Source organism: Kogia breviceps, chromosome 14 (assembly GCF_026419965.1).
Source record: "Kogia breviceps isolate mKogBre1 chromosome 14, mKogBre1 haplotype 1, whole genome shotgun sequence".
Lineage (NCBI taxonomy): Eukaryota > Metazoa > Chordata > Mammalia > Artiodactyla > Physeteridae > Kogia > Kogia breviceps.
The window spans coordinates 25,195,769-25,223,267 of record NC_081323.1 but is presented as its reverse complement, the minus strand read 5'-3'; the positions used below and the strand labels follow the sequence as shown (position 1 = coordinate 25,223,267).

General features: G+C 49.6%; 1 protein-coding gene across 2 annotated transcripts; it reads right to left on the bottom strand.

Annotated features, from left to right (window-relative positions):
• Positions 1–624: 624 nt before the first annotated feature.
• Positions 625–27,340, bottom strand: SNTA1 (syntrophin alpha 1). Of its 2 annotated transcripts, XM_067013419.1 has the most exons (9): positions 26,902–27,340; positions 23,779–23,964; positions 8,202–8,406; positions 4,597–4,804; positions 4,332–4,462; positions 3,570–3,644; positions 2,203–2,399; positions 1,315–1,502; positions 625–1,230 (listed from the first exon to the last, which is right to left on the bottom strand). In XM_067013419.1, the coding sequence occupies exons 1-9, from the start codon at positions 27,209–27,211 to the stop codon at positions 1,138–1,140; spliced, it is 1,593 nt and encodes a 530-aa protein (XP_066869520.1). In that variant the 5' UTR covers positions 27,212–27,340; the 3' UTR covers positions 625–1,137. The 2 variants fall into 2 exon arrangements, with proteins under 2 accessions (XP_066869520.1, XP_058895038.1); XM_059039055.2 differs by lacking the exon at positions 3,570–3,644 and having other exon boundaries at positions 26,902–27,333.
• Positions 27,341–27,499: the final 159 nt, after the last annotated feature.

Below are 27,499 nucleotides of genomic sequence, written 5' to 3'. Positions count from 1 at the left end.
GAGGTGGAGCCTAATTCCCCTCCCCTTGAGCGTGGGCTGGGATTAGTGACTCACTTCTAATTAACAGAATAAAGCAAAAGTGACAGTATGTGATATCCAAGACTGAGTGATAAGAGGCATTGTGGACCCCTCTTGGTTCTCTCTTCTGTGTCACTCACTCTGGGGGAAGCCAACCGCCTTGTCATGAGCACACTCAAGCAGCCCTATAATTAGGCCCATGTGGTGAGGAACTAGGGCTTCCTGCCAACATCCATAAGTGAAAAATACTGGAAACAGATCCTCTAGCCCCAGTCAAGCCTTCAGATGAGTACAGCGGACACCTTGACTATAACCTCATGAAAGACTCTGAGACAAGAACAACCCAGCTTAGCCCCTCTCAAATTCCTAATCCACAGAACTTGAAAGAGAATAAATGTTCACTGTTTTAAGCTGTGAAATTTGGGGGTAATTTGTTATGCAATAGTAGATAACCAATAGATTCTATTTTGGCCCTGTGGTTAAAGGTCTGCTCTTCTCTAGGGAAAGGGGCTCCAGTCCTGGGTCTGGCCCATCTTGGGACTACAGGGGCCACTACAGCACCCACAGGCCAAGGTACAAACCACAGACACTGGGCCAGGCTGCCTATGTACTCACAGGCTGTTTATTTATCCGAGACTAAGGATGAGAGAGAGAGGATGAAGAGAAAAACCAGATGCCTCAAGGTGGTAGAGCTGATGGGAGAAATGAACAGAAAGGCTCCTCCTCTTTCTCTTGACACAGACCCCAGGGAACTCCAGCTTCAGGTGGGGCCTCTGGGGACAGTTTAGGGGCCCCTAGGAGCCCTGGCAGTTGTCAGCTAGGGTCAAGATCCCCAGAGGGGCAGGTCCCGGGCTCAGAATGGCTTCTGCGTACACAAAATATCTCTCCACAAAAGGCACTGGTGTGGGTGGGGGGAGCAGCAGGGAGGCTACCACATCACTGGCAGAATCCACTGTGTCCTGAGTCTGGGTCCCAGCCTCTCTCAGGGGCTGGGTCTCTGCCTCCTTGCTCCTTTCCTCTCCCTTCCCTCAGCCCAGTGGTAAGCAGGCAATCAGCGGAGGGCCAGGTCAGGCCATGTGGTGGACACCCCCTCTTCAGGGCTAATGCATCTGATGACCTCTAGGCTAAGAGCCCCAGACGGGTGACTTTGGCCGAGAGGAAGGAGTGGATGATGAAGACCATAGTTTTGGGGCATGAATGCAGGTCCAGCTGCTGCAGGGTGGACGGAGAGAAAGGTCAGGAGCCCCATCCAGCCTGGGCCCCAGGACAGCATCACCCCCCAGCCCCTCCACTCACAATCTCTCCTTCAGCGCCCCCGAAGTCCAGGAAAAGGAGACTGGCACCATCGTCCGAGGACATCTGCAGCTTCTCAAAGGGTTGTCGGAGCAGCACAACTTGGGCCGCACCTGGCTCAGCTGCCCACAGTGTGAAGCCTTTGTCAATATGCACAGAGAGGCTGCAGGGACGGCCGTTCCATGTGCAGGCTGTGGGGAGGGTGTGGGCACAGGCACAGCGACACCTCAGAGACCGCAAGCCCTACCTCCAATCCCCACTGGCAGCTCCAAAAGCGGAACTTGAATGCCACTGGAGGTGGGAGGCTCACTGTCAATGCCATTTGTACACCCACCCTGTAGAGAGTCACCCACACTCTGAAATACAGAAGGATGAGCAGGCAGAAAACCTATAGGTTTTCACTGCCAGCAGCAAAGGTGGAAAGGGGGAGCTTCAACTCTGCTTTGGACAGGAGGCCCACTCCCTATAAAGGCATCAGCAGACCCACCAAGCATGGCCTTTGGAGACCTTAGAGGCCTGTAGACTTGCCCAGTTAAATGTGAATTTCAAATAAGCGATGGATCATTTGGACATACTTAGACCAAAAAATTATTTGTTGCTTTACCTGAAATTCAAATCTAAGTGGGTGTCCTGTATTTTTTCTGGCAACCCTACTCCAAGTGCCATCTCTCATATCCTCACCAGCAGAGTCACAAAGCCGGCACAAGAAAAACCCTGGGAAAAGAGTCTCACTACCTACCAGGGCACCTGCACGTCCAAAACAGAGGGCCCTCAGAGACCCCAAATCCCACTCTCTCCCCCTCCTGAAGCACCCTAAAGAAGGAAACTTGAATGCCCCTGGGGATAAGAGGCTCGTTACCACAAAGGCACTCCCAGATCCACCCAGCCCACCTGTCGACACCTCCTGCACACCCTCAGCAGCCCGGTGACAGCCATCCACCAGCTGGCGGGTCCAGGCAGCCAGCTCCTGCGGTGACTCCACGCTGAACAGGTGAGTGTCCACACCGTGGCGCGTACCCGTGCGCAGGGCAAAAGAGAGCTCTGCATCGTAGGACAAGGAGCCCTTGGAGGGGCCTGAGTGCACCAGCCTGGGGGCAGGGGGCAGAGGGCTAAGCATGAGGCCTCAGGCAGCAGGGAGGTAGTTCTGGGCCACGAGGGTGGTTACCTGGGAAGGGACCCTGCGACTCCTTTACCACCTAATGTGGGGACAGGACTTCCCGACAGCCACTGATTGACTCACAGGAGACCATCTCCTACCACCCTTCCCCTTGCCCCCTCGGCTCCAACCATTCTGGTGTCTTCAGACACACCAAGCACACTCCTGCCTCAGCACCTCTGCTGTTCCCTCTGCCAAGCACACTCTTCCCTGATTATCTGCATTGCTCTCTCCCTCACTTCCTTCAGACCTTTGCTCAAGTGCCATCTCCTCTGAGAAGCCTTCCCTGACCTCTCTGTCTAAAACGGCACCCCTCCCTATCGCTCACTAGCCTTACTTTTCTTTATGGTACCAGAAATTATAATTACTTTTCACTGTTTCGGTTGGCTTTTGTCTTTTTCTCCAGAATATCATCTAGGGTACAAATTTTTGTCTAATTGTTTGCCAATATATTCCCAGCAACTAAAACAATGCTTGCCATATAGTAGGTGCTCAGTAAACATTTGTGACCTGAATTAATGAATCACTTAATTAGGCAGGCAATTCATGACCTGCTTATCCCTAGTAGGCAGCAGGCTCCTGACACGTATGCCAGAGCCCAGCCCAGAGTGAGGAGACATGGACAACAAGGGCCCAGACCCCGCAGCTTGACTCTCACTTGCTGTGTAACCTTGGGCAGTTCAATGCCCCTCTCTGGGCAGCAGACCCCAGAGTTCTGTCCCTTACCCCTCTTTGCTCCTCACTCCACATACTTTCTCTCATAGCTTCATTCCCCCTTGGAGCTGCTTCTGATACCCAGTCTCCTACTTTGCAGCCCTAAACTACAGACCCACAAGTCTCCAAGTTTCCTACCCAAGCTCCCTACCTGTCCCTCGCATACTTTGGACTCAACTCAGCGTCTTGCTCTGACCTCCTCCCTTTGCACTCCCACCCCCAGTCCCACTGCTCCCCCAGACACAAGCTCCAAACCTCCCGTTCATCCATTCATCCGGACACCTCCCTCACCCTCCCCATCTGGTGAGTACTAAGCCTGGTTAATTTTACCACATGTGTTTCTCAGTGCAAATGCGGCCTTTCTTCTCCATCTGCTGCCTCCACCCACCTCCACCAGCTCTCCAGCATGACTGCTCCCATCCCCTGCCTCCAGCGTATTTTCCAGGTGGCAGCAACATGGATTCTTTTAAAACATAACCCAAAGAGCCAACCTCACTCCCAGGCTAAAGGCTAACATTCCTTAACCAGGCAATAGAGGCTCCACAAGATCAGGCCCTGCCAACTCCCTGCCTCATTTCTCTCCATTTCCTACACACTGGTTATAGCACACTCACAGCTCCATGATTGTGCAAGAGCCCTTCATGCCTCTGGAGCTTTGACTATGTTGTTCCCTCTGTGTGAGATGCTTTTCCAGCCTTTCTTAAATAGCAAACTTCTACTCATCTGTCAAAGTCCAGCTCAAATGTCACCTTCTGCCCGAAGACTTCCCCCACCAGACCAGGTAGAGTTAAGTGGTTCCTACAACTCTGCCTCGTAAAGGCTGTTCCAGGGTCAGTCTCCCCTGCCAGGCTGGGGACTCCCTGAGGGCAGAGCCTTTGGGGACTCTCTGTCTCCAGAACCACACAGCACAAGGTTGGGCAGAGTAAGCATCAATGAATGAGTGACTGGTAGGACCTCATATCCTTCTGTTCCAAGCCCCCATTTTACAGATGAGGAAACCAGGGCCCAAACAGGGCAGAGACTCGCTTCAGGCCACCTGTGGAATAACTCAGGGCAGGATGGGGCTGGCGTCCCCAGCTTCTGAGGTCCATCTAGAGCATCACCCCTTAAGCTCTGGGTGGGACACACAGTCCTGCCTGTCCGCAGATACCTGGTGGTGATGAGCGGGGCAGTACGGGCTGGCCGGCTCAGGGCCTCACGGGTCTGGGGGAGACAGCAGTAGAGGAGCAGCTCCTTTTCGGTCAGCAAGGCCAAGGTGGGTGCTGTGCCCCCACTGGGCAGCTGCAGGGGGCAAGGCATCAGTGAGGAGGCACGGAGAGGGGAGAGGTCAGAGGGCCAGGGCAAGGTGAGGCAGTGGGATCTGGGTCAGCTCCAGGACAGAGGAGAGTGGGGAGGGTCCCGGGCCCTGCAGGCACCTGCTCAGTCAGCCAGCCGATCTGCTTGATGTCCTGGCTCCCGGCTGTGCTGGTGGCTGACAGCAGCGCCTGCAGCTCGTCCTTGACCCAGGGCACCAGAGCGTTGACCTGGGCTTGGATGGCAGTTGCCCACGACCTGGCGCTAGCCTCATCCTTAGCCCTCAGGAAGAGGGTGTCCCGGCCATCTGCTGAACAGATCTCCAGATACCTGCAGGCACAAATGAGGTGGAGGGGAGGGCCCGTCCACTGGGCTGCAGGTACCCAACCCTGAAATCTGGCCCAAGAAACCCCATCTACCATAAAACCAGAAGAAACCGCAGGGGATGTCCATGACAGAATCAGAAGCGACACTCGCTGCAGGGCTCCAGCCACAGTTGTTGGAGCCTCATGGGGCTTATCTATCTTATCTCAGGATAAGAGACTATATCACACACACACACACACACACACGTGCACACAGAGGCATATACACACAAATACACACACACTCAAACATGTGTGACGGGGGCCAAAATTATCACTGTGCGAGGATTCATGATTTTGCCCTGTCCTCCTGGTTTCTAAGGAGAAGGACTGTCTTGCTGGGCCATCTCTCAGGTTCTCCTTTGTGGCACAGAGCCAAAGTAACGCACTGACAGAGTAGGGGTGTGGACACAGCAACTGAAGAGGCTTGGTAGCCTGAGATGGTCTACATAAAAAGAGGTGGGGGGCGGGGGAACTTCCCTAGGAGTCTGATGCTTAGGACTCCACACTTCCAATGCAGGGGGCACAAGTTCAATCTCTGGCTGGGGAACTAAGTTCTGCGGTGTGGCAAAAAAAAAAAAGAGCTGGGGGGGGCTTCCCTGGTGGCGCAGTGGTTGAGAGTCCGCCTGCCAATGCAGGGGACACGGGTTCGTGCCCTGGTCCAGGAAGATCCCACATGCCGTGGAGCGGCTAGGCCCGTGAGCTATGGCCGCTGGGCCTGCACGTCTGGAGCCTGTGCTCTGCAACGGGAGAGGCCACAACAGTGAGAGGCCTGCGTACCACAAAAAAAAAAAAAAGAGCTGGAGAATGGAGATGGGGAAAGGTCAGGGAGATAAAAAGCCACACAGGTAAGTGTGGGGGAAAGATTTCAGGGAGGTACAAGAGGAGTTAGTGACAGGGAGAGGACTTTCAAATGTTCTGTGGGGCATTAAAGAGTCACTCCCCTTTGGCTTTTCTGTAAACAGTGAAGTGGGTCAGAAACTGGAGAACGGCTCACACACATCCATTCCAATGCCCTCCACCTCTGCCTTCCTCCACTACAGAGCTCCCTTGCAGCTAGCCCTGGCCATCGACCCAGTTCTGACCGATGAGAGAGAGAAAGCTCTGGGGAGGGTGTCCCTTCCCAAATGAAAGGTAAAGTGTTCCCAGCTGTGGTAGTTAGTTTCCAAAGGTGGCCTCCACCAAATTCATCCCTCCCTATACACATGCTGCACCTCTAGCATCAAGAGGTGAAGCGTCTTTCTCCTCTACTTGGCCTTGTGACTTGGTTTGACAAATAAAATGTGGCAGAAGTGCCATTCCAGCATTCCCAAGCCATCATGAAATCCAACTTGCCCGAGGCCACCCACCCTGAAAAGAACAAGCTAGCCATATAAAAAGGTCATACTGAAAGAGGAATGCTTAGCCAGCCTCTAGCTGTTCCAACCACCCCAGCTGGCACGTGGGTGAAACAGCCATCTTGGACTTCCATGCCCAGGAGATACCACATAGAACAGGACTGGCCGGCTGATCCAGCCCAGATTACTGAACTGTGAAAAATAATAAACTGTTATCTTCTTAGCCACTAAATTTTTGGATGGCTTGTTATGCAGCAATAGAACAAAATACCAGGAGAAAGTTCCTTTGTCCTTTGCCTTCTTCCTGTCTGGAATATGGACACATGCTTGGAGATGCAGCCACCATCCTGCTTCCAGGAAGAAGAAAATCCACAATAAAGATGGCAGCAGGGGAATTCCCTGGCAGTCCAGTGGTTAGGACTCCGCACTCTCACTGCCGAGGGCCCAGGTTCAATCCCTGGTCGGGGAATTAGAATCCCACAAGCCATGTCGTGCGGCCGAAAAAAAAAGTTTAAAAAATAAAAATTTTAAAAAAGAGGCTGGAAGCCTGATGCCTTGAGGACATTCTTGAGCAGCAACAGCAGCCTAAACAGCTGACTGCTGGACTTCTTTTTAAACATGTGGAAAAATTAACTCCTCATTTATTAATCCATTTTGTGCTGGGGTTTCTGATACTTGCAGCCCAATGTAATCCTAACACTAAGTAAAAGTTTGAAATATTTTTCATTACATTTTGGTTACCAGATTGTGTTCTTTTGACTGGGATATTGTGCTGATATGGAAACCCAGTTATAGTCAGGTTACACACATGTGCACAAATTAGGCACATGTACATACATTAGTATATACATACAAATACTAACACAAACACACACAAACACATATGCACAAATTTACACCCCTGCCTGTGCAAATGCTCACATATACCCACAAACACTTGCATTTAAATGCCATCTACATGTACACACACATAGATATATATGTACACACATGCTTCAGGTGATGTCTGGGATCAGGCTGGGATCCACAATGAACCTAAAGTTCTATGAGACTCAGGAAGGACTGATACCACCTCACCTTCACCCAACACAGAAGGCCCCTTTAGTGGAGCACCTGTAAGTGACCTGTGAGTCACTAGTTCTTGCCTCATGGGGGCAGGCTGGGGCTGGGGCAACAAGCAGGGCCAGGAGATATGGATGCTGAACATTAATCAGCCCTTCAGGGCAACACTGGGCATTGGCCTGGCATTGAACCTCAGCTGTAACTAGGACCAACAGCACAAGACTTTTATGCCCAAGCCATATACACACCACTCCAATACTGCACACCGCGTTTAATCAACATAGACTGCATTCACTACCATCATCACTCAAGCACCCGAAGCTTCTGAAGCAGAGAGGGCTACCTGGAAATGAGGCAAGCTCCATCCCTTCCAGGTTGTGTGATCTTGGGTAGGTTACTTTCTCTGTCCTCATCTACAAAATGGGGGTGAAATAATAGGACTTTGCCTGTAGGGCTGCTGTGACAGTTAAATTAAGTTATGAGTGATAAACACTCAGTTATGTTGGCTGGTATCAATCTTATCATCGGTGTTAAAGGCTGCGCAGATGTGAGGGATGGTAAGCTTCCACGGCCCTGACACAAACGTTACCAGACATCTCAGAACCTCAGCAGAGTTGGAAGAGACTTGAGGGGATCACTGAGTCCGATATCCTTGTTTCACAAAGGGGAATCTAAAGGTTAGTGAGGAAAAGGGACTAGTTCAAGGAGAACCAAGACTGGAATCCAGGGCTCCTACGCAGACCAAGTCCTCCTCAGATGTTAACTGCCCAGAGGGAGAAGAGAGAAGCAAAGCACACTATCATCCCCATAACTTCACCCTTGCATCCATTCGACAAACATTTCTTAAGCACCTACTACGTCTGCACATTGTGCTTGTCACTTTGCAACACAAGGGAATCTTTCCTTTGGCCCCACTACCTAACACAAGGGCATGTCTGTCTGAGTTGCCCCCTACAGGCTTACCTGGTCTCCGGGTCAGTGGGGGTGCACCTCCTCGAGACATATGCCATCTTCAAGGACATGTGTTTGGCATCACGGAGGTCCCGGGGTGGGAGGCCAGGGGAGGAAGGCTGCCGCTGAAGGGGTGAGGCAGGAGGCGAGTCCCAGCCAACTGAGGTCCCACTGGCAGAGTTCTTGAAATATGGTGAGACCTCTTTCATGTACTTGACTGGTTAGGGGAGAGGTCAGCAGTTACCACTGTGACATGGGCTCCCATGTAGCACACATCACAATTGTCACTAATTCATTAAAAGTTTAATTTATGTCCACTATCACTATCCTCCTCTAGGCTAAAGTCTCAGACAGGGCAGCATGGTAGAAAATTCTGGATGCATGCCAACATCCATTCTCTCTTGGTTTTCCCTTGGTTTATAGACACATGGCCACTTGGAAGAAAGACTACATTTCCCAGTCTCCTTTACAGCTAGGTGTGGCCACATAACTAAGTTCTAACCACATAAGTTTAAGTGTTTAGAGCTTCAGGATGGCTGCTTAAAAGGAATGGGCAACAGCTGCAGCAAGGCAGTGAGAGAGCACCGGGAGTCAGAAGATGTGACTGCTCTGCCACTGTCCCATTGTTTGCCTCTATCTCTTCAGTCTTCTCATCTGCAAAAAGGAGGGGCTGCATGAGATAGTCCTGTGGTGGAGGCTGCTAATTTTCCTCCAAGATAGTGATAAACTTCCAGCTTAAGACTTCATTTTCTAGGTTCCCTTGCAGCTATAAGTGCCCATGTGACCAAGTCTGGCCAATAGGATGAGAGCTGAAGAGATATGTGTGCAGCTACCAAGTTCTGCCCATTAAAGAAAGGGGCACGTGCTGGTCCGGGAAGATCCCACATGCCGCGGAGCAACTAAGCCCGTGTGCCACAACTACTGAGCCCACGTGCTGCAACTACTGAAGCCCACGCGCCTAGAGCCCGTGCTCCGCAACAAGAGAAGCCACCGCAATGAGAAGCCCATGCACCCCAACAAAGAGTAGCCCCCGCTCGCCACAACTAGAGAAAGCCCACGCAAAGCAGCAAAGACCCAATGTAGCCATAAATAAATAAATAAATTTATTTAAAAGAAAAAAGAAAGGGGCACGCCCTTCCTTTCCCTGTCTTTTCCCTTGACAGGTTGAGCTGGCTAGAACACAGACTTGTGGGGCACCATCTTGACCAAGAGAACATGAGCCACACTCTAAAAGGCTGACTAACAAACAAATAGTGGATGCTGAGACTTTGGACTGCCATGTCAGACTTGAACTGTTACCTAAGAAAGCAAGGAGCTTCTATTATATTTAAGCCATAGTATTTTATGGGGATCTAGTTACAGCAGCACAACTTGTACCCTAACCAATATAGATGTCTAGAGGCCCTCTTAGCTCTGGCCAGTCATCACTGAGTGAGTATAGTGGACTCCTTCTAGAATAGCATTGTCCAACAGAGACAGTGATTTCTATGATTATGAAAATGTTCTCTATATACACTGTCCAGCACGGTAGCCACTAGCCACATGTAGCTACTGAGTACTTGAAATGTGGCTGGTACAAAATTCAGAGGAACTGAACTTTTTATTCAGTTCCTCTGCCCAAATGACCCATAAAGTCATGTTCTGATATGTGATCCTGCTCTCCTGGCTATGCTAGCTGGACCAGGGGTCAACCCCTTACCCACACTAGGCAACCCAAACTGAGACTGTTAAGAGATTCTACACTAATGTCTTGAACACACTTGAAAGTTTTGGGGCAACCACCTTCTGCAGTGAGGACAGAGAAGAGGAGAGAGCTAATTTGTAGGGAGAGTAAATCAGTGGAGATGCATGTTGAGAGACAGAGGGAAAGCCCTGCCAGGCATCTGCTAATGTTCTGGTTTCTGATACTGCTCATTTAGAAAGTCGGACTGCCATTCCAACAGGAGTTATGATATTTGCAACCAAAAGAGTCTTGACTGGGGCCTGGATTCCATGCCTTTTAACAAAAGGACGATGTCAGTAACAAAGGGCAGCTAGAAGTGAAAGGCAACATGATGACAGGGTTGATCTGAGAAGAGCTTGGTGGGAGAAGAGTTTCAGAGACAAGTCAGTTTTCTTGAGCACCTAATATGTGCCAGGTGTTGGACTGGCCCTAGGTAGGACTAGGAGGGTAAACATGTGACACTTGAGCTACCACTTGTTTATCCCTTGCTCAAGGAAGCCATCACAAATCAATCATAGTGTTCCATAGCAGCCATTACCAATCAATTAAAGCTAACTGATAATAAAACATTTTGGCATTCTTACTCTATCAATTAGTTGAGTTTGGCTGCAAATAATAGATTATAACAGTGCCTTAAGCAATAAAGATATTTATGATTTCATGTAACAAGAAGTCTAGAGGAAGGCAATTTCAGGATTGGTTCAGTGGCTCAACGACATTGGATCCTGGATAGGCATCTCTGCCATTGGATCTCTGCCATTCTCTGGCCTTCCCCTCATGACCACAGGATGGCCGCAACAGGCTCAAGCTAATCATTCCTTACATGACAAAACCCAAAGCAAGAAGGGGGGAGGCAGGCAGAAAAAGGGCTGTCTCCTCACATCTCCCTCTTATCAGAGAGGTAAATATTTCCATGAAGACATATCTCATTGGCCTGACTGGGCTGCATGCCAACTTCTAGCAAATCATTAGTAAGAGTGAACAGTCATGATTTATTTAGACCAATCACAATTCAGCCTCTAGGGCTGAGCATATTCCCACCCAATTAAATCAGGCTCTGGTAGCATGGAAGAAGGGGAAATGGTTGGAAGACAGACAACCAGTAGTGTCTGCCACATCTGTCCCAGCATCTGGACTGTTCCCAATTCTGATGAGCAGCAGTCTTCTCATCTCTAAAATGAGCTGCTAGAAGGACAGTGTGTACATCAAGGGGGTTAAAAGTCTTGCCTGAGCACTGGTCTCTCTTCTCCCAGCCAGGCTGTCCCCTCTGCTGCCCTACTGAATAGTACCTATGCCTGCTAGCCCTTGGGCAGCCTCTCTTCCTCTCCTCTCAGCTACCTCTACCCCCATGGTCATCTGGCTTTCTAGCCATCTGATGTCTGCAGTCAAGGCCCATTCAGTATGCTCTGCCTGTGAGCGGACAGACCAGGAAGGGGTGGGGAAGCAGTTCTTGGCCCAGCTCCGTGGAAGAACCACATAAGAAGCTATTTCTGTTGCAGGAGACTGCCCCTGAGGCTCAGACAGGATCTAAGGCAAACAGGGGTGAAAGTGAGGGGGAGTTACCAGCCCTATTGGGGTTGGAAGAGAAGTTATATTGAAAACAAGAGCAGATTTTTTTTTTTTTTTTTTTTTGCGGTACGCGGGCCTCTCACTGTTGTGGCCTCTCCTGTTGCGGAGCACAGGCTCTGGACGGGCAGGCTCAGCGGCCATGGCTCACAGGCCCAGCCGCTCTGCGGCATGTGGGATCTTCCTGGACCGGGGCACGAACCAGCGTCCCCTGCATCGGCAGGTGGACTCTCAACCACTGCGCCACCAGGGAAGCCCGAGCAGATTTTTTTGAGAGAACTAAGCCTAGGTCTGAAGATTGGGAACTAAGACTAAAAATGACTCATCCTCACCTTTACAGAATGACTTACCCCAGGATTATGTCTCAAGGAGTGATAGAGGTGGGACACATCACAGCCTACCTGACAGCCAAACCATTCCCCTACTTTTTTTCTCCTTGCTAACAGAACCCAGAACCCAAAAGGCTGGGCTTCTCCCCAGCCCAGGGGGAAAATCTTGACTGGTCAAAGCAAATCATGATCATTCCATCCCTCTTGCTTGTGATTAGCTTAGAAAGGGGCAGATGATACAATTCTGTCCATGAGCAGTGACGGAAAATATACTCCCTTCCCTTACTTTCTAGCCTTTAGAAGTTGCTGGGAGGGGGGAGTTGGTCCTAAAGCAATGATAGTCACTTTGACCCCAGGATTGGGGTCCACACACTGAGGATGGTGAATCCTTAAATTAGTCTACCCTGGAGCCATGCTGTCTTTATGTATTCTGGAAGAAAACATATTTTCTTCAATGTTTAAACCTCTTTGAATTGGGTTCCTGTTACTTGCAGACAAAAGCATCCTAACTAATACAGCACCCACCCATTCCCCCCGACTCCGACTCAGACTGCAACTGATATATCTCCCTACTATAATTAACTACATCCCTCCCCTGCTCAAAGCCATGCTCTGGCTCCCTGCACTCTTCACCTAACTGCAAGGCTCTCCAGGACCTGAGCCCTGCCTACCTTGCTGGCTTTACCTCCTGCCACATCCCCAATCTCGCCCTCTAATCCAATTATACTGACCTCCTCAGAGCTCTCAGAAGCTGTAGGAGCTTCCAAATGCCTTTAAAAATGCAGTTCTCCCTGCACAGAATACCCTTAGTACATGGTTTGGAGACAGGCACTCTAGGATTTGAATTACAGCTCTGTCTAGCTATGTGACCATGGACGAGGTAATTCACTTCTCTGGCCCTCAATCTGCATAATGATGTCTACCTCAGAGAGACATTAGAATTAAATAGATGATATAAAACATATGACACAGGCTCTGCCCACACTTAGAACTCTGCTGTGATTTTGTGTGTTGGGGCTGTCTCTCGCGCCAAACTGGGAGCTCCTAGAGGACAGAAACCGGGCTTGATTCGAACCCAGAGTCAGTGAATGGAGAAATGAACGCCAGGGCAGGACAGATTCGTTCAGCAGGAGGGAGAAGGTGCCACAGCCCAGAAGGTCCTGGCTCAGCTCAGACATCGCCCCTCTAGGAAACCTTCCCAGATACCCACTCTGGAACCTCCATGCCCATCACCTCCACAGTCCCCTAGACCCCACTTCCCTATGTGTCCATGTGGGAGTCTGTGTTCTCCTCCAGGCTGGGAGCACTGTGACGGCAGGGACCTTGACTGACTCGTCTCTGTACCCCCCAGAATCCAGCAGGGATCTCCGATGCTACGTGCTCAGCAAATGAACATTTGTCACCTTTGAAGCCAGAGAAACTACTAGAGGTCCTGCTCACCCAGGCCATCCCAGAAGTGGGTCCTCCTTCTCCTCTCCCACAGGAACATGCTATAGATGGACAGCACACCAGCTGATGTCTGAAACACGGCTTGCATTTCACCAACCAATCAGCCTGTCCCAGAGTGGGGGTGGGGTTCTGGGGCCCCCAGAGTGTGGCCATAAATAGCCCAGCTCTGAGGCTTCCTCCCTGCTCTGATTTCTGCCTGAGTCACCCAACCAGGCAGGGCGGGGCTGCCCAAAGGCAGTGTCCTAGAGAGCTGAGGGCAGGACCATGACCCTGTGGCCAGCATTCTTGAGACCCCAAGGATAGACCCAACTGGTGTCCACACCCTCCCCAGCCAAACCTCTGGCCCAGGAGCCTGGTGAAGCAGATACGTGGGCCCTTCCTCCTCAGGGAAGTTGAAACAGACACAGGACGACACCCTGCCCCTTCCAGAGGCCCCGATTGCCAGCTCTGCAAAGGAGAGAAGCCAGCCCTGACTCCAAGAAGCCAGGAATAGATTCCACTAGAAATGCAAGGAACAGAGGCAAGGCAGGACCATTTGCCTGGCCCAGGACAATTGGGAGGGAACATATGTGTTGCAGAGAGAAGGGGATACATCTGTTCTGGCTCAACACAGTATCCCCAGTACTTATCCCAGTACTCAATAAACGTTTATGACTGAATGTCTTGGTTTTGAGTCTTGGCTAAGGCCTGTCCCCTAAGCTCAAGCTGTTCCTTGTCTGTTCAGTGGGTGCTCATTTACTTGCCCCTGCCTGAAATTACATATCTATCCATTTGCTTACTAGTCTACAGCCTCTCTCCTCTAACCAAAATGTCAGTTCCATGAAGGCAGGGACATGTTTCCTTGCTTATTAGGGTATCCCCAGCATCAAGAATAGTACCTGACGTATACCAGGTAATCAGTAAATAAGAAATGTGTTAAATAAATGAATATTGACAAGCCTGGGGCTTCTCAGGATGGAGACAACATTGAATTGGGCTCTAGAGTGAGGCAGGCTTGGGTTTAACTTCCTTGCTCTGTGACCTTGGACAAGTGACTTGACTTCTGTGAGCCTCTATTTCTTCATCTTTATAATGGGAGTAAAATATATCTATCTCCTAACATACTGAGATTCAATACTTGTAAAGCACTTTGTCCTGCCTGGCATAGAATAGGTCTTCAATAAATAGCAGTGTGGTTATTATTTCTGCTGCTATTCTTAGTATGACAGTATAAGGGGATGAGCACAGGATGTCGTGACAGACAGACAGACAAAGATTTCAATCCAGGCCCTGACACTTACTCTCCAGCCTTGGCAAGTCCCACAGTCTCTCTAAGCCTCAGTTTGCTTGCCTATATAACTGGCACTGATATGCCAGCTTTCTGAGTAAGGCATTGTGAGGATTCAAGTCCAAGCAGCCCACCTGCCCACCCAGGATGTTGTGGAGAGGACTTGGCATTCCAACGGGCTCTGGATGATCTTTGAGGTCCTGCTGGTCCAGTAAGGCTGTACTATACATAGTTCCCAGCCACTGGCAGGCCTTGCAGCAGAGCTGCCTGGATTGCCACACTCTGGGGCATAAAATCTCACCTTCCACACCCTTGTACAGTATAGTGGGCATCATCTATCAAGATCCTAAAGGCACATGAACACTTTGAACTTGCAATACCCTTTGCAGGAATCCCCTTCAGATAAATGTTCACAGGTGCATAGAGGGGTCATGGCATCATTGTCTATGGCACAAGAGGCTAGGAGCAACTTGAATCCCATGAATAGGGGTTGCTAAATACAAGAAGTGAGCTCGGGACTTCCCTGGTGGTCCAGTGGTTGAAAATCTGCCTTCCATGCAGGGCACGCGGGTTCGATCCCTGCTGGGGGAACCAAGATCCCACATGCCGTGGGGAAACTAAGCCCACACGCCATCTCACAACTACAGAGAAGCCTGTGCAGTGCAACAAAAGATCCTGCATGCCAACGAAGATCCTGCATGCTGCAACTAAGACCCAATACAGCCAAATAAATAAATAAATATTAAAAAAAAAAAAAAAAAAACTTGAGTTCCTGGCAGACCACTCAGTCCTGTTAACGGCTATATCCCCAGTGCCTTACATCAAGTCTTGGCATAAAGCAAGGGCTCAATAAATATTTGTGAGACGAATGTCTGAATCCCAATAATGGGATATTATGCAACCATTTAAGAGAATGAGGGCTTCCCTCGTGGCACAGTGGTTAAGTAAGAATCCGCCTGCCAATGCAGGGGACACAGGTTCAAGCCCTGGTCCGGGAAGATCCCACATGCCACAGAGCAACTAAGGCTGCGCACCACAACTACTGAGGGGTGCACTCTAGAGCCCACGAGCCACGACTACTGAGCCCACGTGCTGCAACTACTGAAGCCCATGCACCTAGAGCCCATGCTCTGCAATAAGAGAAGCCACCGCAATGAGAAGTCCGTGCACCGCAATGAAGAGTAGCCCCCACTCGCCGCAACTAGAGAAAGCCTGAACGCAGCAACGAAGACCCAACACAGCCAAAAATAAATAAACAAATTTATTTAAAAAAAAATAATAATAAAGAGAATGAAACAGAGCTACATGTGCTGAGTTGGAAAGAGGTCCTCAACTTGTTCAATGATAAAAACAAATATGGAAACATTTCTCTGGAAGTGTGTGAAAATATTAGCCATGGGTAATATTAATCTATGAGAAGATAATTGCTTTACACTCTCCTGTTTTTTTTGGTTTTTTTTAATTAAGCATATATTACTTTTCACATTTTTTTAAACTCTATTTTTCAAAAATATACCGCCAGGGTCTGGGGAAGGGGCGGCAGGTGCCATGTTGGGCCACAAAGGTGGCAAGAAGCTCCTGAAGCAGCCCAAGAAGCAAGCCAAGGATATGGATGACATTCAAGCAGAAACAGAAGGAGGAGCAGAAGAAACTTGAGGAGCTAAAAGCGAAGGCCCCAGGGAAAGCCCCCTGACCACAGATGGGATTAAGAAATCTGGTAGGGACTTCCCTGGCATTCCAGTGATAAAGACTCCGCCTTCCAATGCAGGGGACACAGGTTCAATCCCTGGTCAGGGAACTAAGATCCCACATGCCGCAGGGCAACTAAGCCCGCGCGTCACAACTACTGAGCTCACACAGAGAGCCCACGTGCTGCAAACTACAGAGCCCACGCACCCTGGAGCCTGCGTGCCACAACTAGAGAGAAGCCCGTGTGCCACAACGAAGAGCCCATGTGCCATGACGAAAGATCCCATGTGCCTCAACGAAGATGCAGCACACCACAACTAAGACCCAATGCAGCCAAAATTAAAATTAAATAAATAAATAATAAATAAATAAATAAATCTTTAAAAAAAAGGAAATCTGGCAAAAAGTAAGCTATTCCTTGTGTCTGAGGCAATGATGATCTAATTCCATTCCTGTTTAAACATCTGGATTCTCTGCCATAACATCTGTTGCCACCTATAGCTAGAATTAAGTGTTGTCTTGGAACATATTGTACATTTAAGAATAAACTTTTGTTAAAAACAAAAAAAAAATACACTGAAAAACACACACACACACACACACACACACACACACACACACACACACACACACACATATATATATACACACACTACCACATTCCAAAACATCTTAGCCAGGATTCAAAGATAAAGCCCTCATCAACTCAGGAAGCCTACTAGGATCTTAGTAATGGGAGAAAGAAGCACTTATTGAGCACCTACTATATACCAAGCATGAAAGTTCAAATCTCACTAACACATCTTCACCTAATCAAACCAACTCAATGAGACTGATCCATTGTTAAACTGCCCAATTTAACAGTTGAATAAATTAAATAAACTGAGTCTCACAGAGATGACATGACTTGCAGTACAGTATAAACATTTAAGAAGGGCTTCCCTCGTGGCACAGTGGTTAAGAATCCACCTGCCAAGGCAGGGGACATGGGTTCGAGCCCTCGTAGGCGAAGATCACACATGCCGCGGAGCAACTAAGCCCGTGTGCCACAACTACTGAAGCCTGCACACCTGGAGCTCGTGCTCCGCAACAAGAGCAGCCACCACAATGAGAAACCCGTGCACTGCAACAAAGAGCAGCCCCCACTCGCCGCAACTAGAGAAAACCCGCGTGCAACAAGGAAGACCCAACGCAGCCAATAAATAAATAAATAAATAAATAATTTTTTAAAAAAATTTAAGAATATGGGTTTGTTTTTTTTTTTTTTTTTTTTTTTTGCGGTACGCGGGCCTCTCACTGCTGTGGCCTCTCCCGTTGCGGAGCACAGGCTCCGGACGCGCAGGCCCAGCGGCCATGGCTCACGGGCCCAGCCGCTCCGCGGCATGTGAGATCTTCCCAGACCGGGGCACGAACCCATGTCCCCTGCATCGGCAGGCGGACTCTCAACGACTGCGCCACCAGGGAAGCCCAAGAATATGGGTTTTGACATGTGACAGATCTGACCTCAAATTCCATCTCTGCCCCTGTGTGACCTCAGGCAAAAGCTTCACCTCTCTGAGTTTCAGTGTTCCCATCTGTACAATGGGATGAATAACGTACCTTGAATCATAAGGGTGGTTTTGAGGATGCAACGAGGAAGCATATGGAAAGCACCTACCACAGTATTCAGCACACTGTAGGTGCTCATTAAACAGCAGACATACCATCACTATTATTAACATTCTTATCATTATCATTATAATTTCCTCCACCACCACCAGCAGCCAAGCTCACATAGCTAATCAAGGCTAAAATGTGCCTCCAGAACCCCACAAGCATTTTAACAAAGGTCCAGGGAACAGGCCAGGCCTGAATTAAGCCAAGTTTTGTCTGTGGGGAATCACATGGCCCTAAGCCGTATGTGTGTGCAGCCAAATTAATGTTTTCTTGAGAACAATGATTAGAACAACAGGTCTTTGCAGCCATGGGAGGACTGGACGGGGGGGCTCCATTCATGCCTTTGTTCCCAGGACACAGGTCCCTCAGGCGCCTCTCAGGCACAGCATCACTCAGCTAAGGTGCATGGAGTGGCCTCAAATTAGCTGCATCCATTAATAACATCCCACTTTTGACAGTGGTGATGTATTGAGCCAAATTTCAGGCAGGACACCTGGCAGTGTCCATCTCCCAAGCGATGAGCTGGCAGGGGCCTGGCCTTGGAGTTCTGAGGACTCACAGTGGAAACTCTCAGGGTCAGTCAAGCCCAGCTTGAGCCTTGAGGCCCTTCTTAAACATTTAGGAAAGTCAACTGCAATAGAGGAGGTTAAAGGCAAAGTAGAAAGGGTCAGGGATGTCCCCTAGGTGATCATTCCCCCCAAACTCACCAACATCTAATGTATGCTGGGCTTGGTGCCAGGTTTGGGGCTCTGAGGCAAACTAAACATGATTCCTGCCTGCAGAGACCCTCAAGTTTACTGGAGAAAACAAAAATGCTGCTGCTGGGGCTTCCCTGGTGGCGCAGTGGTTGAGAATCCGCCTGCCGATGCAGGAGACACGGGTTCGTGCCCTGGTCCGGGAAGATCCCACATGCCGCGGAGCAACTAAGCCCGTGAGCCATGGCCGCTAGGCCTGTGCGTCCGGAGCCTGTGCTCCGCAACGGGAGAGGCCACAACAGTGAGAGGCCCGCATACCGCAAAAAAAAAAAAAAAAAAATGCTGCTGCTGATGTGATGACGACAAAGGTTGACATTTATCAAACGCTTACTGTGTGGAATTGTGCCATAAACCTCAAATGCATTGTCTCATCCTTATAAATAGCAAATAAAATAAATGAGTGCCTACTTATGCACACTGGTCCCAGCATGTTACATGCATTATTTTTTTATGTTGCAAACAACTATGAGAGGTATTACCCAAGGCAGAGTCAATAGTGGCCTCTGCAATCAGACAGACCTAGTTTTGAATTCTGAGTCAGCCAATTTATTAGTTGTATGACTTGAAGAAAGTTATCTATTCTTAACAAATCTTGGTGACTTTGCCTGTAAAACAGGGATTATAGCAATTCCTACTATTCTCTGTGTCTTTTATGTACATGCTACTCTATGCCTGTATGTTTTTTTAAAATATAAATTTATTTATTTATTTATTTTTGGCTGTGTTGGGTTTTCGTTGCTGTGTGTGGGCTTCTCATCGCGGTGCCTTCTCCTGTTGTGGAGCACCGGCTCTAGGCATGCGGGCTCAGTTGCTCCGTGGCATGTGGGATCTTCCCAGACCAGGGCTCGAACCCGTGTCCCCTGCACTAGCATGCAGATTCTTAACCACTGCGCCACCAGGCAAGTTCCATGCCTGTATCTTTTAAAAGCCTGATCTTTGTGTAGGGTGAACCTTCTCTACTTTGTACAAAGTACTAAAATTGGCTTTATTCATTTTGTCCTTCAGTATTATTTTTTAATGCATCACAGGCTCCCTGTTACCAGTGTCTTGTCAGCCTCACTGGGGGTGGAGGGAGGGGAGGCATTTGGCTGTCCCTCCCTTTTCCCCCAGGCCTGGTCTCCAAGGGCCCAGGCTGGCCCTGCTTACCGATCCTTGCACACAATGGGCCTCTCTAAGCAGCAGACATAGGCCTGTTGGCTTGGGCCCAGACTCTTGTCACAAATACATCGCTATAGCTGAGAATAGGCTCAAGACACTTGTGCAAACTTCTGCCCTCAGAGAGGAAAAGGTCTAGAAGGCAGGCTGGGGTTGCTGATACCCAGCTGAGCCCCTGACTTAGGCCAGGGAAGTAGGGTTCTGGCTGGCAACTGCAGTTTGCTAGTGACATCTTTTCTTCTAGGATGTTCTCAGGGAGCTCTGTACCCAACAAGCCCCAGACCTCAGGAAAGATGCCCAGCTGCCCTGCCAAGTTCACATCCAAAGAACAGGCCATGGGCCCTTGGAGGTGGTCTCTGAAGTGGGATGAGGGCAGGGAAGTTCTGAACAATGTGACCAGTGATTGGGTGCCTCCTTAGGGAGGATCCTAAGCCCAGAGAGGCTTCCAGGAGCCCTGGCTCCAGACTGGGGCAGCTGCCCAGTCTCCACAAACTCCCCCAAATCTCAAGGACCAATCACAACCCAGCATCCTAGATACCTCATGTCTTCCAGGCTTTTCAGATCACCTGTGCAATTCAAAGAGTCTTGACCCCAGTGCTCGCCCCCACTTGCCTTGGGTGGAATTACCTCCTTCTACAAGCCTGCTGGAGAGCAGCTCAGAGACTTCAACTAAGAAAAAGCTGGGAAAAAACTAACAAGAAGGCTACAACCTCGAGACTCCTCCTTTTATTCAAACCTGCTTAGGTCAAACCCCCACTATCTCCCTCCCGCTCGTGGCCCCACCCTCTTTGTTGCCATTCTGCATCTACTGTTGCCTCCCTCCAAACCAGGTTGATGCTGTAAAGCCCAGAGCTGACCATGTGAGCCCCTGCTGAAAACCTTTTAACCGTTCTGTTTCCCTCCAAATTCCTTTAGTCTGGCACTCAAGGCCCTGCAGAATCTGTCAGTCTGAATAGCCCTCTCTTTCTCCACTCCCTTCCTCACACCTGCGCTCAGATAAAGCTGAATTACTTCCCAGGCAACTCCCCAGGTAAGTCAAGTCATTTCACCCCTTCGTGGTTTTGCTCACACAGCTCCCCTTCCCGGAATGCCCTTTCTCCACCCCATACCCACATCTGCTTATTGTTCATAAAGTGCCAGCATCCCCCACTCCAGGAAGTCTTTCCTGACCACTTGCCTCCAATCCCTGGGCAGACCCCACCTCAGCACCTATGACAGGATGGTGATATGGTAGGTTTGCTCAACTATCTGCCCCACGAGACTGAGAGTCCCCTTGAAACCACTGAGTAGAGCAGTACAAAGGGACGAGGAGAGAAAGAGAAAGCAGGAGAGGGCTGTCATCCAAAAGGGAGGAAAAATACCAGAAGATTATAAACAACTTTATGCCAAGAAATTTGACAACTTAGATGAAATGGACAAATTCCTTGCAAGACATAAACTACCAAGAAAATTAAAAAAACAGATCACCTAAATTGCCTTATTAAAGACATTAAAATCGGGAATTCCCTGGCGGTCCAGTGGTTAGGACTCCACACTTTCACTGCAGGGGTCCAGGGTTCCATCCCTGGTAGGGGAACTAAGATCCCACATGCTGCGCAGTGTGGCAAAACAAACAAACAAACAAAAAACCTTTCTATAAAGGTAGCTTCCCTGGAGAATGCTACCAAACATTTAAGGAGGAAATAATACCAATTCTATATAAATGCTATGGACAGGAGGGGAGTCACTAACATTTATAGAGTGCCTACCATGTGCCAAATCCTATGCTGGGCAAGAGGCAGGCCAGGCTCCATCCAGCAGCCTGGGGCAGTGTTTGCCGAGGAAAGCTCTTGCCCTATGAAAAGTCTTAGAGAACATAAGTGCTGGAAACCCTCAGTCCTGGGATGTTACACATGGTATTTCTCTTCCCTACTCTATGTGCAGCAGACATTGCTAATCAATTCCAGCTCCTTTCTGCTGAGTCCAGATAACACCTCCCAATCTTTCCAAATATGGAACTCTCAGTAGCTACCAAGGAAGCTAACACTCAAAATGAAAGCTGTTGGTCATCTCTGATCTACCTTAACCCCAACAGTTATGAAAACTGAGCCCCAGAGAAGACGAGAGTCTTGCCTAAGGCCAGATTAATTACAGAGCAGACAGGATTTTAGACGCTGATTTTTAAATAGTTTGTGTGGAGAAGATAGTGTTCATATTTTGTCTCCCCCACTCACTGGTGGGCTTCTTCAGGAAGTGCCAGGTCTGCTTTAGCTTCTGACCCAATGCTCTGCAAATCAGGTACATAGTAGGTCTCTGGAAATGCTTCTTGGCTTTAGTGAGGAAGGAATGGAGTAAATGCGGTAGAAGCCTTATGTATTAGCCCCGAAACCAGGAGGACGTCAAATGTCTAACACTCAGAGATGCTACTCTCTCAGAATGATCCACACTGAGAAGCCAGATAGAGACATTCTTTACCTAAAGATGAGGAGGTGAAGGGGACCTTGGCATGGATTAGAAATGTGTCTACAGTAGAAATTTTACCATCCATGGACTAAACTTTCAAACAGCAGAGACTAAAAGAGTTTTTCAAGTCAACCAAAATATGACATTTTGATGAATTTCAACTGTTTAAACTGCATTACTGGCTATAAATATCAAAGTGATGAGGCATATGGGAAGGAAAGTCTCCTATATCCATATCATTAATGTGTGATCTCGTTATTTAATTTTGCTGTTAAAATATGATTGATATACTTAAGCTTTTAGGGACCAATACTGCAGTCAGCTTTCAGTATATATTTTAAAAATGCAGCAGTAGCATTTAAATAGACACACTGTACATTTAAATAGATAATAAAATGTAAAAATAAAATAAAACAAAACAATAGAGAATTTAGGTCAAGAATGCCAAAGATCACCCAGGGATCCAGAGCCTGTGTGTCTCTGTGGCCTCTTGGAGACCTCTTTGGGGACACAAAGGCAACCTATCAGGATCTGGGCCTGGGGCTCAGCTCCGCAGCTTCACTGGCCATGGCATTCTACATCAGCCCCCGCCACCTCCATGTGCTTGTTCTGGGCCAGGAGCCAAAGACACATTCTTCAGGCCCCCATGGCTTCTGGAACTGACAGAGTGGAGTTCTTTGGGGATTTTGGTTTTGGGGTTTTTTTAACATCTTTATTGGAGTATAATTGCTTTACAATGTTGTGTTACTTTCTGCTGTATAACAGTGAATCAGCTATATGTATACATATATCCCCATATCCCCTCCCTCTTGCATCTGCTTCCCACCCTATCCCACAGAGTGGAGTTTGATGAAAGGGCTGAGCAGAGCAGAAACCTCCTGACAGAGCTGGCAAAAGGCAGAAATGGGAGCACCCCAGCAAGAGACTGTAACAACCTATGGGAAACTGAGGCCCGGAGAAAGCCAAGGTCTCATCTAAGACCACACAGTGATGGGATAGTGGAGGGGAGCCATAAAGTCCCCCCCGCCAAAAAATAATACTCCTCTCTGAGCCTAGCTGGAAGTATTTGATGTCCTGCTACATAAAGGCCAAGTCCCCTCCCAAAGCAAGATGGGTCTCAGGGTTTTAGGATAACTCAGAGTTGAGAGCTCCCCTGGTTCCTCAGGAAAGAATCTTAGCCGCCCCTTCGCCAGTCCCCGCCCCTCTCTTCCCCTGAGTCACTCACTGGGTAGCAGATCCTGCCTGCCATGGACCTTTTGTCCTACTTCCACAACCCAGTAAGGCAGAAGTTACATCCCTGCCCTACAGATGAGGAAAGTAAGGCTCAGGGGAATGAGGTGACTCGTCCAAGGCCACAGAGCTAGGGAGTGGGAGAGAGGAAATGAAAGCCAGGTCAGCCTGGCTCTGGGCCAGCTCTGCTGCCACCACCCCTGCTGTCTCAAGGCAGATCCCCAAGTTCTGTTTCTGTTTTCAACTCTGCCCACCTCCCAGCCCACACTGCATGAGGCCTGGGGAAGTTAGGGAAGAAGTGAACACCCCTGGGGTCCCCAATGCTTACCCTCAAGCACCACCTCTTTGCCTGTCTTCTTTAGGACTTGCACCGCCTCATCATGGGTGGCAGAGGAAAGGTCTTCGCCATTCACGGACAGGATGGCATCCCCTACAAAGAGGGCCTCGGTCTGGTCGGCTGCCAGGCCCTTGAAGATCTTGGAAATGAGAATAGGCATCTTGTTCTCTCGGCCCCCTGCACAAGCACGGAAAGAGGAAGAAACTGAGGCAGACACTCCAACACTTGCGAGTCACATCGAGACAAAATTATTTCTGAAGGTCTCTCATCGTGTCCAACCCAGTGCTGGGAAATGGGGAGTGAAGAGTAAAGAGAATCTCAGAAAAGAGCCTTAGAAGGTTAGGACACTAATAATACTTACAAGTCATTTTCTAGATTTATAATGTTATAACGGATCTTTTGGTTAAATGCTTTGGGTGTTCACCAGTGTTTGAGTAACTTGCAAGGTGCTTCAGTAACTTCTTTTTCTTATTTTATTTTGGATTTTAAGCGATTTTCCCATAATGGGGGAACCCACTGATAGCCTCTAATCAAGAATAAAGATAGAAGTCAGCTATTGCTATGGCCACGAAGGATCTCTTTAGCAATCAGAAAGCTTTACAACCTAGGATCCAGGCTAGAAACCAAGGCCTTAAAGTCTACAGATTTCAAAAGCCTATCTGGGGACTTCCCTGGTGGCGCAGTGGTTAAGAATCCGCCTGCCAATGCAGGGGACATGGGTTTGAGTCCTGGTCCAGGAAGATCCCACATGCTGCACAGTAACTGAGCCTGCAAGCCACAACTACTGAGCCCACGTGCCACAACTACTGAAGCCTGAACGCCTAAAGCCCGTGTTCCACAACAAGAGAAGCCACTGCAATGAGAAGCCCATGCACCGCAACAAAGAGTAGCCCCTGCTCACCACACCACAACTAGAGGAAGCCCGCACACAGCAACAAAGACCCAACGCAGCCAAAAAAAAAAGAAAAAAAACCTAATACATTTTACCACATTGCTTTATTTCTAAATTCTTGAATGTCCTTTTAAAATCAGAAACAGTAATAACACCATGCTAAATGCTTTCAATCTTGTCTCGTTGCATCTCCACAACACCTCCATCACACAGGCATGCTCAGATTCCTACTGGGAAAACTGAAGTGTGGAGAGAAGCCCCTTGCCCAAGGTCACCCAGCTGGTTAGTGGCGAAGCCAGTATTTGAACCTAGGTCTCCTGGATCCAGAACCAACACTCTTAACTCTATGGTAGACTGCAAGTCAGACCCTCAGGTATCACACTAGTGCTCCATCCTCAAAGATGAGGAACAAGTGGCCCAGGTCATAATTCTAATGTTACCCAACAAACTGGTGGCAGAAGTAGGACTGGAATGGCTCTCCAGACCCCCACACAGGCCCAACAGTTCGTTCATTGCACCACACAGAGCAAGAGACCTAGGAAAGGAAGGGATTCTATTTATATCTATCTTCTGCCTGAAATTAGGGACTTCAGTTCAGTTTGAATCCATGATTATTCTTGGATGCCTGGGCTGGGCTGGACCCTAAAGGAAAGGTCAACATGGCAAGTGGAGCCCAGTCTCCATACATGAAGAACTGAATGGAGCTGGTATTCCGCCTGACACCTCCTAAAATACCCTTACTCCCACCTGGAAGTATGACGCTAGGAGGTAACTTTATGTGACCTTGGAAAGTCCCCCTCCTCTCCAAGACTCAGTTTGTCCATCTGCAAAATGGAACTCTGTATGAACTCTAAGTTCCTTCCTGTTTTAACACATTGAGTGTACAATTTCTGGATTGATCTGTTGCCCTATCCCATGCTGGAGTTTGAAGGCAAAACTGGTGCCCGCTCCCTGGCTTTCTTATTTCCCCCTTTTAGATCCCTTTGGTTGGCTGCATGGAAGTTTGCCCTTCCACGGGGAAGAACTGACTCCTCTGGACACTCTCTAGGGGCCTGATAACTGAGGTTCAAATCCCAGCTCTGTCGCTCACTGACTGTGTGATCCAGGGAAAACCATTTTACTTTTCTGAGTCAGTTTCTTCACCTACTAAATGAGGATTACGCTTCCTACCTTTTAGTACTTGTTGCCAGGATGAAGTGGATCATGAGCCTAGAGTACTGGGCACAGCATTTGGCACACAGTGGTAGCCAAGTCACCACCATCCCCACGCCTTAAGGAAGGAATGGTGAACCCAGCAGCTGGGGTGTGCAGGTTTTTTAGGTTAGTTACTTTGGGAGTCTCTTGTGACCTCTATTCTTCCTCTCAACTAACAGCCGTAATTCTCCAGGCACCTACTATGTGTTGGCAGGGTCAGTACTTTGGACTCCTGTTTTCATAGAAACATCCCAATTCTACCATTATCCTCATTACATAGTTGAGGAAACTAAGGTCCGGAGATGGGAAATGACTTGTCTAAGTTCACACAGCTGATTCTGGACTTCAGTCTGGGTTGCCCCCTAAAGAAAGCTGTCAGTACTGGGAGCTGAAAGCCCATCTCAATCCTGTGGAAGGTGGAAATGGTCAGATCAGGAAACTCAAACCCAGCTGTTAGGGCTCTTCACCTAGATCCACAGCCTTTCTAGGTTCTCAGATTTCTAGGTCCTTTCTGGCCCCCTGTCTGTGAGCCCAGCCCAGCTGGTGCCTCCAGCTAGTCTCCAATCTCCCCACCAGCCATGCTTCCTACTCCAGGCCTTACTCCTCCCTCCCACCTCGGTTGTGTCTTGAAGACTTCCCCTTCCCTGCCCTAGTAGCACCCCAGGCTTCAGTCTCCTTTCTCCATCCTTTGCTCTCCTGGGGTCCCTGTTGTTCTTGCTGGCCATGCAACCCTAGACTAGGCAACCAGTCTCAGATCTCTTTGCCTCCACAAAGAACTCCCCACTCACGTGTCCTTGATGAGTCCCCAACGCCCTCCACACCTGTGCCTTCTGACTGAGACCTCAAAGCCCTCTCCGACCTTGGTGCTCCTGGTGCCCTCGGTTCCCTCTGTCCTCTCAGACGCCCTTACCCCCAGATAGAAATCATCCAACTCCATGTCCTTAATACGCTGCCAGCCCCCGCGACCTCTGCGCCCTCGGCGGTCCCACAGACACCACGACCCGTGCCCTCGGTGGCCCCGCGCCCACCTTTAATGCTGATACCCAGCCCGCCGGCGTCGGCCTTGCGCACCGTCACGCGGCGCCGCTGAAGCAGCAGCGCCTCCGGCAGCGGCGGGGACTTGGCGCCCGGTTCGGCGGCGCCGTTCAGCTGCGCGGGCTCCGGCTCCCGCTGGGCACCGGGCTCCGGGCCAGGCTCGCCGTCGGCGGGGCTCACGGTCAGCGCGTCCTCCTCTAGACTGAGCAGCACCCGCTGCCACCGGTCGCCTCCAGCCCCCGAGCCCGCCCCGGCGCGCAGTTCCAGCAGCCCGGTGCGCGGGGAACGCCTGCCTGATGCCATCTTCGCCTCCGAGCCCCCGGGCCGCCGCGCTCGCCCTGCCCCGCAGTGCCCGGCCCGCTCCAACCCAGCGCCTAGGGCGGAGGGCAGGCGGGGCCCGGCTAGGCCAGCCACCACCCTACCACTGGCCTCTGGGGGTGGAGCCTCTAGGGGCGGGGCTATGTGTGGGCGCGGCTAACGGTTAGTGGCGTGGCCACAGGCAAGCTAGAGAGGGGCTGGGGCGGGGTCCAGGAGCCGAAGGATAATGTTGTGGGACTACATGGGGGTGGGGTCATAAGGGTGTCCGGGCGG